Here is a 13,913-nt window from a genome sequence, read left to right as displayed (position 1 = left end):
GTGCATGTAAATGTGTTAAAAATGACAGAATTAGAGATTACAAAAAGTTAAAACAGGCAAACTAAAATGAGGCTGAAAAGAAACATTTTCATCACTGCTTTACTATAGCTCGCTGTTTAAATTTTAATAGCAAAACAGTAGTATTATCTGGGTACACATCAAAGTTAAATATGCTGGAAATTTAAATCAGCTCACTGAGAAGATTTTACAACAACTGGTTGCTTACCCAGGGCAATTCTTTCAGTACTTGCCAATGCAGACCTCATCGCACACGTTAATGTGCTTCAGAAACACACAGTTGGGTTTATCTACTTTGAATGTTAGTACCTACTGAAGATCTGTAAGCACACTGTGCTTGCAGAAACTCCTTCCAGAGGTGAGAACTGCCAAAGGGAAGAGGTTTTGCCCCTTCAGTTTCTCTACGAACTGGAACCCATCATAAATTGGTGCCCCAGTAACAAATAGAGGAAAGATTATGGGATGGTGATCCACATATACTAATACTTACAGAGGCAGTTTCTGTAGGGCAAACTCTTTACCATCAGCACAAAAGGGTGCAGGTTTTATCAGAAATGCATAAACTTCACCAAGATGCCTTGTTTTTGTTGTTGTTGTAAGTGCAAAGATCCAAAGTCAGAGAGTAAATAGAATCATAGAATCGATATGGCTGGAAAAGACCTCCAAGGGCATCTGGTCCAACCATCCCCCTACCACCAGAATCCCCCACTAAACCATTCCTAAGCACCAGGTCCAACCTTTCCTTGAACACCTCCAGGGACGGTGACTCCACCACTTTCCTGGGCAACCCATTCCAATGCCTAAACTCTCTGAGAAGAAATTCCTCGTGATTTCCATCCTGAACCTCCCCTCATGCAACTTGAGGCCGTTCCCTCTGGTCCTATCACTAGTTATCTGTGAGAAGAGGCCGACCCCCACCTCACCACAACCTCCTTTCAGGAAGATAGGACAGGCTTGGAGCAGTGTAACTCTAAAGCCTAAGAGCTGGATCTTGAGAAGTTGATCTCCACATTATATGTATTTCTGGGGATTTTGCTATGAAGTTTGCTATGAAGATTTTGCTAGGCTGGTTCTGTGGAGTCAAACCCCACTAGCCATTACAGCACAGTACACGCACCGTTATGTATTCTGGTTCAGCTTCATCTGAAAGTTGCCTTTAATTATCTTTGATTCTCAGTCTGTTTCCTGCATTCATACTATATGATATTGCTAAGCTCTTTCAATATACAAGCCCAACTTGTTTCAGATGTTCTCCCTACATCATCAAGCTCTGAATTTCAAATTTCAATAATTAAAAGCTGGGGAAAATTAAATAGCAATAGGAATTAAAATATTGTATCCTTGGCATGCAGCCTTGGAGCTCTGAAAAAAAAGCATTCCATATGAGTTTATGGTTCAAAATACCAACTAACAGTACAACAACATCCAACTGAAACAATGATAAGCTTAAAAGGACAAATAAATCAACAATTAAAGTAGCATTCCAACCTTCCTTCTTCCCAACTATGTATATTTACAAATGTTTAAATAAGCCATGTGTTTGTTTTGTTTTGTTTTTTTATAACTAGTTAGGCTAATTTAAACATAGTTAACATCATTTTTTCAAATTGGATCCTTTACTAGCTACAAAATATTTTACTGTGATTGTAAACTTTGCATAGTAGGGAAGAACCTCTTAATAATCAGGCTTCTCTGCAAATAAAATCTCAGCTAAAGAGTAATTGAAAGCTTACAATTGCATGCAAACAGTTATTCATTATCTCACTAGCAAATTAATTTTATCTATTATAACAATATCCAAGTACAGTATTGTACTTCAAAGTGTATTTTAAGTCTGAACTTTATAGAAGCTACTCTAACATGAAAATACATCACTTTCTTCAGTCAACTTTCTTTTTTCTTTTTGACTAGTGTTTGCCAATGAGATTGTTAGCAAAAACTTGATTTTGCACAGAAGATAATTTGTTTGGATTCTACTAAGGATTATGGTTTAAATTAAAATAATAAAAAAAAATAATCCTCAGTGGTAACTTTAGTAAGTGTGCATTAATTAGTATTTTGAAAAAAAAATGATCTTACACTTATGAAAGAACTAGTATTGTCCTTTTCACTATGTCACACAAGTGTCCATGAGTTGTAGTTATTAAAACCAGGTAACTTTATTTAATGATTTTCTGTATATTTATTTCCCATATTTCAATTTTTATCACACAAATACCATTTTTGAATGGTTGTCTCATCACATTCCTCCCAATATGGCTAGCCCTAGCACAGTGCCAGAGGAATGAAGAGACCAAAATGCTCATATTACAAGCCACTTCATTTGATTAACAAAATGGTGTAATACTGGCTTTGCTACAACCAAGACTGAACAAACAGCACTGTCCAGTCACTACCTTCTGCACTTTGTGGTACCCTGGCTACCATCACTATACTAAAATTATTAAGAGCAAAGAACCATAGATACAACTCTTCCCTTCTCCCTTTCCATTGTAGAACAATTCTACTTTCTTTAATCTGTGATTCTCATTGCCTGCTTTCACATCACTATTTATCCCTGTGACAAAGGCATGTTATACAAGGCAGGAGTTAGAAGCTAATGGGCAATACTGTCTCACCTTCAGCACACTTCATCTGTGCAAAGCCACCATAGCTTCAAAGCAATTGCAAGTGGCAACTGCAGGAATCTGCAGAAAGTAACTGGAAACATGACTGCACAGCATATTTTGCAGCAGCACAAAACACCATTTTATGTTATCAGCACACTTCTATTCATTCTTTGGCATGATGACAATTGACAGTACAGTACTAGAAAAAAATGCTGCCAATGTATTACACAAAACAAGCAGTCTTCCCTCTGCATCTTGTTTCCCAAAGAGGTTAGGAAATCCCTTAATACATTTCTAATATTGACTAACTGCAATTCAAGCAAATATTTATCACCTCAAAAAGTAGTAATTTGGTAAGAAACACTTTAAGTGGATGACCATTAAAATTGTACATTAAACAGGCTGCAACAACAATTGCCACCATTTAGCATATGCTGGGAAAAACAAATCCCAAGAACAGATTTGAATACACTCCACTAAAAACAGGAGGCAGGTAATAGTGGGTAGTACAGCTTGGGAGCATGCCTTGTTTACAGAGAAAGTTACACACAAAGCTTTCTTTTGTTAAATAATGAATTACCCCTGAACTGTGAAGGCACTGTTCCCTGTTCATCTTCCAAGATTTATTTCCACCATCCCCTGCAGCAGTTCCAGTGCTGAAGCTAGACAGGAGTTACTTGGTGTCAGATGACTTGGACAACTTTGCCCCCCATCACAGCGGTCTGATCCATGTTCTCGTGATGCTTTTAAGTGCTTTGAGAGGTACAGCCTTCTGCTGGCTCTTTGGGATCACGAGCTTCTTGGCTTATCCCTACCACAACCCCATGAACCGATCACAAGAACACACGTGCTTTTACCATCAAAACTGCTGCTTACAGTCAATGTTAAATTGAAAAACACTAGAAGCCTATTTTCCCTATTTTCCACCACAGCCTATCAAAGAAGAATTTAATTACAGGATCAATTCTCTAACTAGGAAAAATCCTCAGGTAAAATAAATACTTGATTTCTCTATTGTTGAAAGTCTGTGTTTCCATTTTAGTACAATCTGGCACAATGTTAAAAAAAAAAAAAAAGAAAAGTAGTAACAGATTAAAAAACAACAAAATCATTTTCATTTCATTATCTTATTCTAGGTAGATAGCAGAGAGGTAGAAGTTATTAATGATATATACAACTATAGCCACTCAGATGAAATAAAAGAATTTTTATCCTTTAAATACCTTTGGCAGGTATCCTTTGCATCTGACAAAACGAAAAAAATGTGATGAAGAATCTTTGTCAGCAAATAGTGTAATCTCTTAAGTATTTAGGTTAACTACGCAATGGATACTGCTTTAGGCAGCAGGGGAAAGGACATGACAAGGTTCCACTAAAAATAATGAAGATTCAGTCCTTCAACAGCCATGGAGATCTGGCCAATACTAGCAAAAGCAACAGTGTCAGAACAAAATCCAAATTTAAGTAGACAGAATTAAAGCTGTATTTTTTGTTTTGTTTTTGTTATTATTATAGGCCTTCTGTCACACTGTGCTCCCGTGACAAGTGCCAAGTAGACCTTCATTACAATATTAGCAATGACCCTACACAAAAAAAAAAAAAAAAAACTACAAGAAATCAAGTTCTCAAATCATACACAGTCTGCAATCCTCGCTCAGTTCAATCAGCAGATACTACTTTGCAAAACTACAAAATCCTTTACTTTTCAGTTGTAGAGTTCTTCCCAGGCCATGGAAGATTAAATGACCACTTTCATTTCCTTGAAGTTCTGAACAGGATTTTCCTGTCTACTGTTGATCTGAGGAAACAGGCAACTGATTTTGTATTTGACTGTATGAACTCAGGGATACATTTGCAGCATATGGGATTTAAATACAGTAAATACAGCTCCAGTGAAATCCTAACCCTTAAAAGAAAATAGCTTCCAAAACATTTTAATGAAAATAGTAGTTTACATCTCTCTTGCACTAAATTATAAAATTGTTTGATCAGGAGTGACTTAGAAACTAAAATCATTCAACTTGTGTTTCAAGTCATGAATAGAAGGCTGCCTTCCACTGGTCACCACATCTACTGTAACACAGACAAAAGCAGCCTTACAAAGTTGACAATATAATCCCCATTTACAAAAAACACTTTTGTTTAAATACTGAAAAAGAGCTCATTGAGATGCTAATCATATGTTGCATTGTGATTTCTGAAAGGCACTAAAAAGCATATTGTTTCAAAAGGCAGATATGTGGGTGACCAGAAAATATATCAAATTAAAGCAAAGATTTTTCCTCCCCCGGTCTCTCCTAAATTAGCTATGTGAGCATTTTTGTTGCCTTTGTCTTGTGTAAGATACTACAAGTTTGCCTCTATTTCACAAGAATTAGCTTAAGTTATTACAGTAACAGATTAGGGTTTGCTTTTATTTTTGAAGCTACTGTAAAGCCTACTTTTTTAATGCAGTTCATTTCAAAAATAGCTCAAAGGAGGTGCAAAAAAATAATAATTTCAAAAGCACTATTAAGAAAGCAACAGAAGCAGTTGTATACTTGAAGATATTTCAGACCACAGAAATCATAGAAGAGTCTAGGATACCAATGAAAAAAGCATTAAACTATACAACCATCAGGCATGCACATCAGACTCTGCCTTGTAAACACCAGGAGTGGTGCATTTTCAAATAGTGCTGCTTGGAATTAGCTTCAGGATGGGCTATTTTCAACCATGCTGAGCAAGCTCCAATGCTCACTCATTTGGTGATTTGGAAGCCATATTTTACTGTTGCTTAGATGTGGCTCTTTGGAAAAGATTGAGACAATCCTCTCTGATAATCTGATTTTGTTTCTAACTGATGACTGATGCACTAGATTCAAGAGCAAAAACAGTGTAAGCCAACATACTATCAACTAACTAAATAATTGAATATATATCCTACTCCTATTCAGTTTAATAGGACATTACTATGAACCAAGTTCATTGTTAGCTTTATCCAGCTCTCAAGTGATGAATTTACTCCTACAAGACAGCAATACTGATTTTCATAAAATCAAATCATTTGGTCCTTTAACGTATAGACTTAGAACAGAACTCCCATCAGAGCTGTTTAAAACAGGACATACTGGGTGCCACCACATCTTTTAGAAAGCTATCTGAAGACCGTTGTGACCTATACATGCAGGTGAAGCTTTCGTTTTCCACAAACACCACTGTTACTAGTTGTTGGTAAGCGCATAGGGTCTTGAACTTTAAGTACACTTTATTTTACAGATCACAGGAAAGATCAATCAGACCAAGGAGTGTTAAAAAGGCATTTTTCTAAAGAAACGTGTGTCCACTGAGCAGAAAATACACTGCTTATATGCTAAGGATCGCTTAAAATGACAGAATAAGGAAAACTAAATCTTTTTCACACCATAAGTTTTAATCACGTTAGAACAGCACAATTCACATTGTCGCATGCAAACCAAAGTCTCACTTGATGCTTATAAACAGCTTACAGTTTTTGACATTTAATAACAAAAATATTTCATCTGTAGCACAAAATGGAAATACTCACTGATATCATCTTCATGATAGATGACAGAGTGGAACGGTAAAGTTTTGTCCTTAATGTATCTCTCTGCTGGCTCAATATAAAAGGTCCCACTATGAGTTTGGATGAACCCTTCAAATCTTCCATCAATAACAGATCCATGGCTAAGACTCCCTTGCTCACCTGTTAAGGAAAAAATGTACCTTTTTTAATACCTTCCTAAAAGCCTTCAGTCCTGTGCAAACTTCAAGAATACACTCTACACAAGATGTTAATCAGACTATGCTAAGGCATGATACTTGCATAATTATCTTAATAGTGCAGCAGTTTCCAACTGGTAAAAACCTATTAATTATACAGTAGTAAGATTCAATATAATAACAGTAAAACATTCTTGCAGCAAATTTGTGTCTGAACTCTGAAGGCTAAGAATATTCAACAGTAAGACATGTTTGCCCAAAATCATAGTTCTTGAGTTCAATAGCTTCCCAAGCCTTCAGCACAAATCAGATACATACGTGACAGACTTAAAAAGCATACAATGAAGAATTCAACTCCATATTCCAGAATTGTCACGTATGGAGCATTAAATCTTATAATCTAGTGCTGTCATTATGCACCTATTCATACAATTATAAAAAAAAATCATTGAGTGTATATTGAATTCTGAAAGCTTTCTGAGGAAGATTTCCCTATATGCAAGACACCCATGTTTCTCTTCAGGCATAACCCTCTTAAAACTGTAGCTAGGTTTAAATGTGGGATGAAATGATTATTTGTTTGAAACATTTACAATCTGGATAAGTACAACTGTCTACTACAGCATGCAACATCCCCAGAAGCCATCTCCGTAAAAAGCATAGAAGATTACTGAAAAACGTTTATACACTTCTCCACTGAGGAGGGTTCAGAATCACACTATCAAATTATCAAAACTGTACTTCCAACTCCCATACCTCAAAAGCCATCTGGCATACTCAAGTCAACAAGCACGCTGGTCTACCTAGATGCATATTAAGCACTGTGTATACTTTTTTTTTCCCCAGTTCAAAACAGTCACTTTAAGACTGCAGGACATTACTAATAGAGATCTTCAGGAGCCAGTCAGATTTCTTTCAGATCTGAGACAGACTGTATAGCGGGACAGAGCAAGTCTTAATCCTCCTCTTCATCTACTTTTAATTCCTTCATTCTCCTTCCCTTTTAATCAATTTTCTTTTATATTTACTGAAATAACAGAAATGAGGTATTTTACCCTTAATGGTGGCAGCTCTATAGTCGTTCAATTTCTTTAAACTAAGAACCGTGTCTGATTTTACTTTTTTTGTTGTTGTTTAAATGCAGACAGCTTTTTCTTTTTGTAATGCATCAGACTTCTATAAAGAATAAGTTCACAAACAGAGTTGAGCCTCAAGTTACATGGATGTTTAAGAAATACCAAGTAAAAAAAATCATTTAACTATCACTCATTTGAGAATAAAAGCAGGGGGAATTTCATTAAGATGCATTATTAAAGTTTAACAATGTAGGTAACCTAATCATATTGATATTCACTTCCTGCATGTACTTTTAAAAATTTCTGTTTTAAAATGACTGCACTTTAATCCATTTTAAAGCATGGTACTTACCATAAATGTGTCCAGTGTAAATATGGGAGGTATCGTAATCAATTACTTGATTTGATGTTTCTACTTTAAAATCCTCAGTAAAAAGAGATGTATCTCTCTTCATTCGAAGGTTGAAGTGCCTGAAGTGAATAAAAACAGATGGTAAACTGGCTTTGAGCTTCAGTTACAAAAGCACTCAGTGAAGTACTTCTGACCAGCACTGCCATGCAAACAATTTGCAAAACTGTAAAATTTACCTATGGAAAATGTTTATACTGTCCAATAATTTGACCATAGCCTAGAAAGATTTCCTTAAACAAGACTATTTAGATGCTTTTGATACAAGAAGCTAAATCTACAAGATTTAAGCTAGAACACAGGGTTAGACCTAAGCGCATACATCTAAAATGCTGACTTTCCCACTCCTCTAGAAGATGCAGATTTAACTATAGGAAAAATCAATTATTTCTGTGATATAGATGAGAAGCAGAATAAATAAGAACCACTATCAGCTTATTTTACTTTATTTGCCAAAATTTAAGTGTAATGTAAATGACATGTAGATGAGCTAATTACTGTTTCATCTGAAACTGAAACATTTGTATTGAAGCAAATACTAAAACTGGTAGAGTTACACATGTAACTATGTAAACAACTCCACTCTTTTAATTATCTTGTCCAAATTACAACACTAAGTTCTTTGACAGAACTCCTACTGGCAGTCTTTGTATGAAACATATGACATTCTTATCTTTGTAAGAAAATGGAAGTTTGATTCAGCAGAGTCACATATCATAACCTGAGTGTTATACACTCAGGTTGAATTCACAGAATCACAGAACATTAGGAATTGGAAGGGACCTTGAAAGATCATCTAGTCTAATCCCCCTGCTGGAGCAGGAACACTTAGATAAATTCATACCTGTGACATCCATTATTTCAGCATTTCACTTGTTATTTTCTTAAATTCTGTATCAGCACACTGTTTAAATACAGATTAGTGAACTTCTATCCTTGATTTTCTTAGATCTGCACAATCTTGAATTTGAAGGAATATTATAGTTATGTCACCAATTTGTTACATCAAGAGTAGCCTTGGTAAGATGCCTAGCTCTGTGTCAGAGTCTTCATCCAAAAGGGCACGACCAGTTTCTCAATATACACTGTATACTAATGACAGAGCTGACTTTCCACAGGGAAAGCTTCTGTCCATTTGTACTAACGGAAGAATAACCAAAAGAATTAAGGACCACAGTGTAAAGTCAATTAGATACACTAGGAAGTAATTAGGCTTTATCCAAATTAAACACAGAATATCTTGCATTTTTGCTTGCATATTAGCTATTATAATGAAACTATAGGTATAAATATTTTGAAACAACTGTATGCTAAAATGTAAAATTCAAGATCAAAGCAAAATGGCATGCCTATGCTTGAAAGGGCTCTATAGTGACTCATGTTGGCTATTCTATAATGCATACATTACGCTACAGTCAAACCGTCTTTATTTATTATTGTGGCCACAGTGAAAATGAACCTTCAAAGCAACCACTATCCTCTGGTGATGCATGAGAGTTATCTCCTATGAGGTTATAGGTTATGAAATTCTGAGATATGGCTAATGGATGTGAAAGGTTAAACTTCAGCAGTTCCCTGTGACACTCAGGCTTACAGCCAAACCTGCCAGTGCTCGCATTATTATTTCAATATGGGCGTAATATAGCTGGGTAGATTCTCCTCTTAAAATGAAGAAACAACTCACTACAGATGCACTTGAATATCAGTCACTGAAAAATGCGTGTCAGTAAACAGTCACTATCTATCCACACGCAGACAGTACCCACATGGGGATGGTAACCACCCGTGTGTGCTTTACAAAAGCTAGTAGTACTGACACTGTCATGGGCAGATGCAGTCAGAGTTCTTCCCCTTTCTGTTAGCATCTTTACTAGCTCTAAAAAGCTGTCTTTTCATAACAGGATAATGATGATGATGAAATAACATGAATGAGCATCGCAGGAAAGCACCCTATCCAAAATTATACAAGACATTATGGGTGGATGACACGACACTATTTTGTGTGGCTTTTCTGCAAGGAAGTTGGAAATGAACAGGCAGAAAAAAGTAAGACCAGGAATGATAAGAACTTAAGGATTTTCACTCAAGTACTTGAAGAAGTACTCACTTTGTAATACTGTGCTCTGTGTGTTAGAAAGATTTGAACTTCAGTTTGAATTTCCCCTGTGGCCAAGCTCCCCGCAGTTACTGACGATGGATCAGACTCTCTCCAAGTACATCTGAACTGAAGTTAAATGAGCAGAGACCCTCAGTACTTTAGAGCAGCTCTCCTCCCACGTCTAACATATGATAAAGACTTCTTACTGTAATAATTCTATATTTTTGTCTGTGGTGAGCCAAAATTTCTCCTAATCTCACACCAAGAACATCTAATATGGCTAAAATTATGTTGTGGGTTTTTTTTTGTTTTGTTTTGTTTTGTTTTGTATGTTTGTTTGTTTTTCTGGTGAAGAAAGTAAACTTCCAGAAAAAAAAAAAAAAAAACAGACAAAAAATTATATTTGCTCAGAAAATTATTTTTCTCAAACAATTAAATTTCTCAAGCAATTATTTTGCAATTAAACTTATATGAATACCACTAGAAAAATCTCAGTTAAAAAGACACTGGAGAAACTGTTATTTCTAATAGCCAATCGCATCAAGAACTTCTCTGTAGGTTTGAAATACACCTTATAACACAACGTAATACTTCTTACATGTTAACTCCTGTATATGTAAGTGGAGCAGGAAAAATTTGGACTTTACCATAGAACAAAGTGAATCATTTATCAATTTGAGCCTGAAATAACAAAGTAGATAGACGAACAAGCCTTAGGCCTCGATTGGAAGTCATCCAAGCTATCCTCTCCTCAGTCACCAAGTCACCTAAGTAAACATCTTACAAATTAGTATAATGTTTTGTGTTGCACTCCTGAACTACCACTGCTGACCATCCTGTAACCATGCGTTAGGGTCAGTTTTGAGTAGATGGCCTGCACTACCTTCCCCTTTGGAGGGGCCAGGGGAAGCTGAGCACAGTTTATAGAAGCTGGAAATTGTTCTTCCTCCTGGGTGGCATCCCCTTCCCATCACTATTACGCAGTCACTTCAACATGGGCTGTTAGAAGTTAGATGTATTAAATACAGTTTCACTGGTTTAAAACTAGGAAGCCTTTATTTGTTTATTTATTTTCCTTTTCATTTCTTCTTTTTTCTTCCTTTTGGCATTGGTACACAACACTAAATTTTAACTCAAATGCTAAGTCTGTTATGCTGCCAGTTATCTGATTATTAATATAATTAGCTCTCTTTGCAGGATTAGAGAACTTTTTCAAGTACAAAATAATGCAGATGTGTTTCATGTGGACAATTCTCAACCATTTGATTTCTTAATTTAGCCAAACTATTAGATAACCTGAACACTTCAGAGCTATTTTTAAATAGGTCTTCTCTTGGTCATTCAAACATGCTTGATGGTAACAGGATTATCTGTCTGGACTGCTGACCCTTCTCATTCTGAAAATGAAACGACTACTCTTCCCTTAGTTCTTCCCCATCAAAAATGGAGGGAGAAGATAAGCAGTCAGGGAAAGAAAAATAAACTACCAATTAATCTCTACTTCCAAGAGTTAACAACTTTAACAGATTACCAAACTTTAAACAACAATAATCATAAAACTCCGTGTATTACATGAAAGCTATAATAGGAAAAGTAAATTCAATTTTTATGGCTATGCAGAGACATGTTAATGCGCTTCTTACGAGTGTCACTGAAATTAATTGCACTGAAAGATGACAGCTTATAGCTGGGGAAACTCCAAATTGTAATGGCTGCACCAAACAAATGCATGGCTGGCAGGGACCCCAAAAAATCCAGCTCATCCCACTTTACAAAGAGAGAATTAAGAATGCAGCCACCAACTTCAGTAATGCATCTGAATTGTCAGTAAGAAATTTCCAAAGACCCTACAGAAAATCCATTTTGGTGTCTCACCTGATATAGAAGATGGCCTAACATCTACTATAGATTTCTTCTAAGTAAGTATTTCTTCCCCTTTCTTAAAGGGACTATACACTAGACTCTATCCCTCTCGAAATTATATGGAAGAGAACGCATCTTGGTTTTCTTTCCTGAGTTAGATCCAGTAACATCATGAATTGTTCTGAGGACAGAAGACTCCAGAGAAGAGCAACTGATTTTTCTGTGTCACTCATGGATATGGTTTCTAAACCCAGCCACAATGGAATAAGCAAGAAGCTTCAAAGTTGTTTTTGTTTTGTAATTACCATATCTGCAGCATGTAGAGTTCTCTGCGCTAGCACCTGTAGCAGTATAGACTAAGCTATTTCCTAGGCTAATTACACACCAGGCAGAAGGTAATTATTTCCAGAAAAATAATGCTCATTTTATTTTCACACTTACTAACTTGCGTAAGACATTTCTCAGCAGCAGGAGTGTCTAGAATAGGCATAAATCAATTAAGACCAAGATTTGACCTTGCTTACTGATTGCTGCTTCTGTCTTACACATACCTGGCAACTGCATTTAGTTACTGTGTGGCTGCTCATTTGACCGAAGCCAGAATTTTTAGTAAAACTGTACACATTGTTATATAGTCAGCTTTGTTTAAAAATACATTTTCCCATGCCTTGCTCATTAACAGCAGTACCCTAAAGACTATCAAGATGTAGATTTTGATTTTACCATAGTTTACCTCAGGGACTTGCAAATACATAATGCAGCAACCTGGTGATAATTGAAGAAAAATAGGTGATAGTGACATGTTTAGTTAAAAAACCACTGGTTTCCCATGGGCTCCGGTTATTTGAATCTCGTGCTCTAATCACAGAGCAAGCAGTTTTAAACAAAAAGCTGTGTGCATATGCTGACAGCACAGGACAAATAGAACATTAAAGGTGCAAACGCAAGAATTAATGTTTAATCTATTATTCCATTTCTTTTCAGTACGAGTCTAGGGCCATGATGAAGCATTCAAAACATTAGGATACTGACAAAGTCTGCAGAGAAAGATACTATCAGTAGCATGCAGAAACGGTACTCAGTGCTTTTTCTTTCCTATTTTTCCTCCACCAGATTCCCATTAGCAACCAGTGGCAGGCTAAGGGTGCAAAATCACTCAGGGACCAGAGGAGATTGTTAAATAAAAAAATATATATGAAAAGAGGAAGATGGAGGAGTTACTCCACAGTTGGAAAAAGTGCCTGAGAAAAGGAAACAGAAGGTTATGGGCTTGCAGCAATATGCAGCGTGACAAGGAAAGACGATTTAGGTTCATATTCTACTTCTTGGTAGGAATCAGATACACAACAAATCTTTGCAGATGTGTTTCTGTGAGTCTCCTCACAAGGCAGGATCCAGAAGATACTACTCTGCTTGAGGTGCAAGTCTTTTACCCTTACTTTTTCCCATTTAAGAATTCAAAGATCTCTGAGAAACTGAAAGAGTCTATTGCTGAAAATAATTCAAGCCCCTCTTTCTACCTGCCCTCCACATGAGGCATCACAAAATCTAAGTTCAACACCTACACGCTGTTCAACTCATTCCAACCCTGAACTGTAAGAAATAGGAGACAGCTTAACAACTGAATAGTGGGTTTAAACTACTTACAGGTGAAATCCACACTTAGGGACATTATTACTTTACGCTGTTCTTACAAACACTATCCATCAGCATGTAACCGACAATTCCCAAGGTCCATCTATCTGCACTAAAGAAAATGCATCTTTGAAACAGCAGGTGACAGGGTCTCCAGGTTTAGCATTCTTTCTATTGACTACTTAGATGCAGGTAGACAATATCAGCCTCTAGTAGGTATTCACATAAAAACCCATCTCGATAGCATCAGTGCACTGAGCAATCCCAACTAGAATGCTTGCAGCTCATGTTTGTTTGCTGTTGACACCCCTACAGTGGCTTTTCTAATTGCTCAGAGACTTCTTTCCTGACCTTCAGAAGTCAGACCTGCCAAGCTCGTTATTCTACGAGCACATAACTGAGGAGGCAGCCTTCACCTTAAACAACGTGCCACTGATTATTCTTCATATACCGAGCTGTAAACACATCAGCTGGCTCCGATA

General features: G+C 36.4%; 1 protein-coding gene across 1 annotated transcript in view; it reads right to left on the bottom strand.

Moving 5' to 3' along the window:
* ADAM10 (ADAM metallopeptidase domain 10) overlaps positions 1–13,913 on the bottom strand; it is a 48,486-nt gene that overhangs the window by 17,230 nt on the left and 17,343 nt on the right. Inside the window, exons 3-4 of the mRNA XM_084532889.1 lie at positions 7,779–7,897; positions 6,175–6,333 (exon numbers count right to left, since the gene is read on the bottom strand). Coding sequence (XP_084389015.1) covers positions 6,175–6,333; positions 7,779–7,897 — 278 coding nt within the window. The remainder of the gene's footprint in view (positions 1–6,174; positions 6,334–7,778; positions 7,898–13,913) is intronic.

Source organism: Aythya ferina (assembly GCF_964211825.1).
Source record: "Aythya ferina genome assembly, chromosome: 11".
NCBI classification, from domain to species: domain Eukaryota; kingdom Metazoa; phylum Chordata; class Aves; order Anseriformes; family Anatidae; genus Aythya; species Aythya ferina.
Note: the sequence above shows the minus strand (reverse complement) of the source record. Positions and strands in the feature narration are given on the sequence as shown.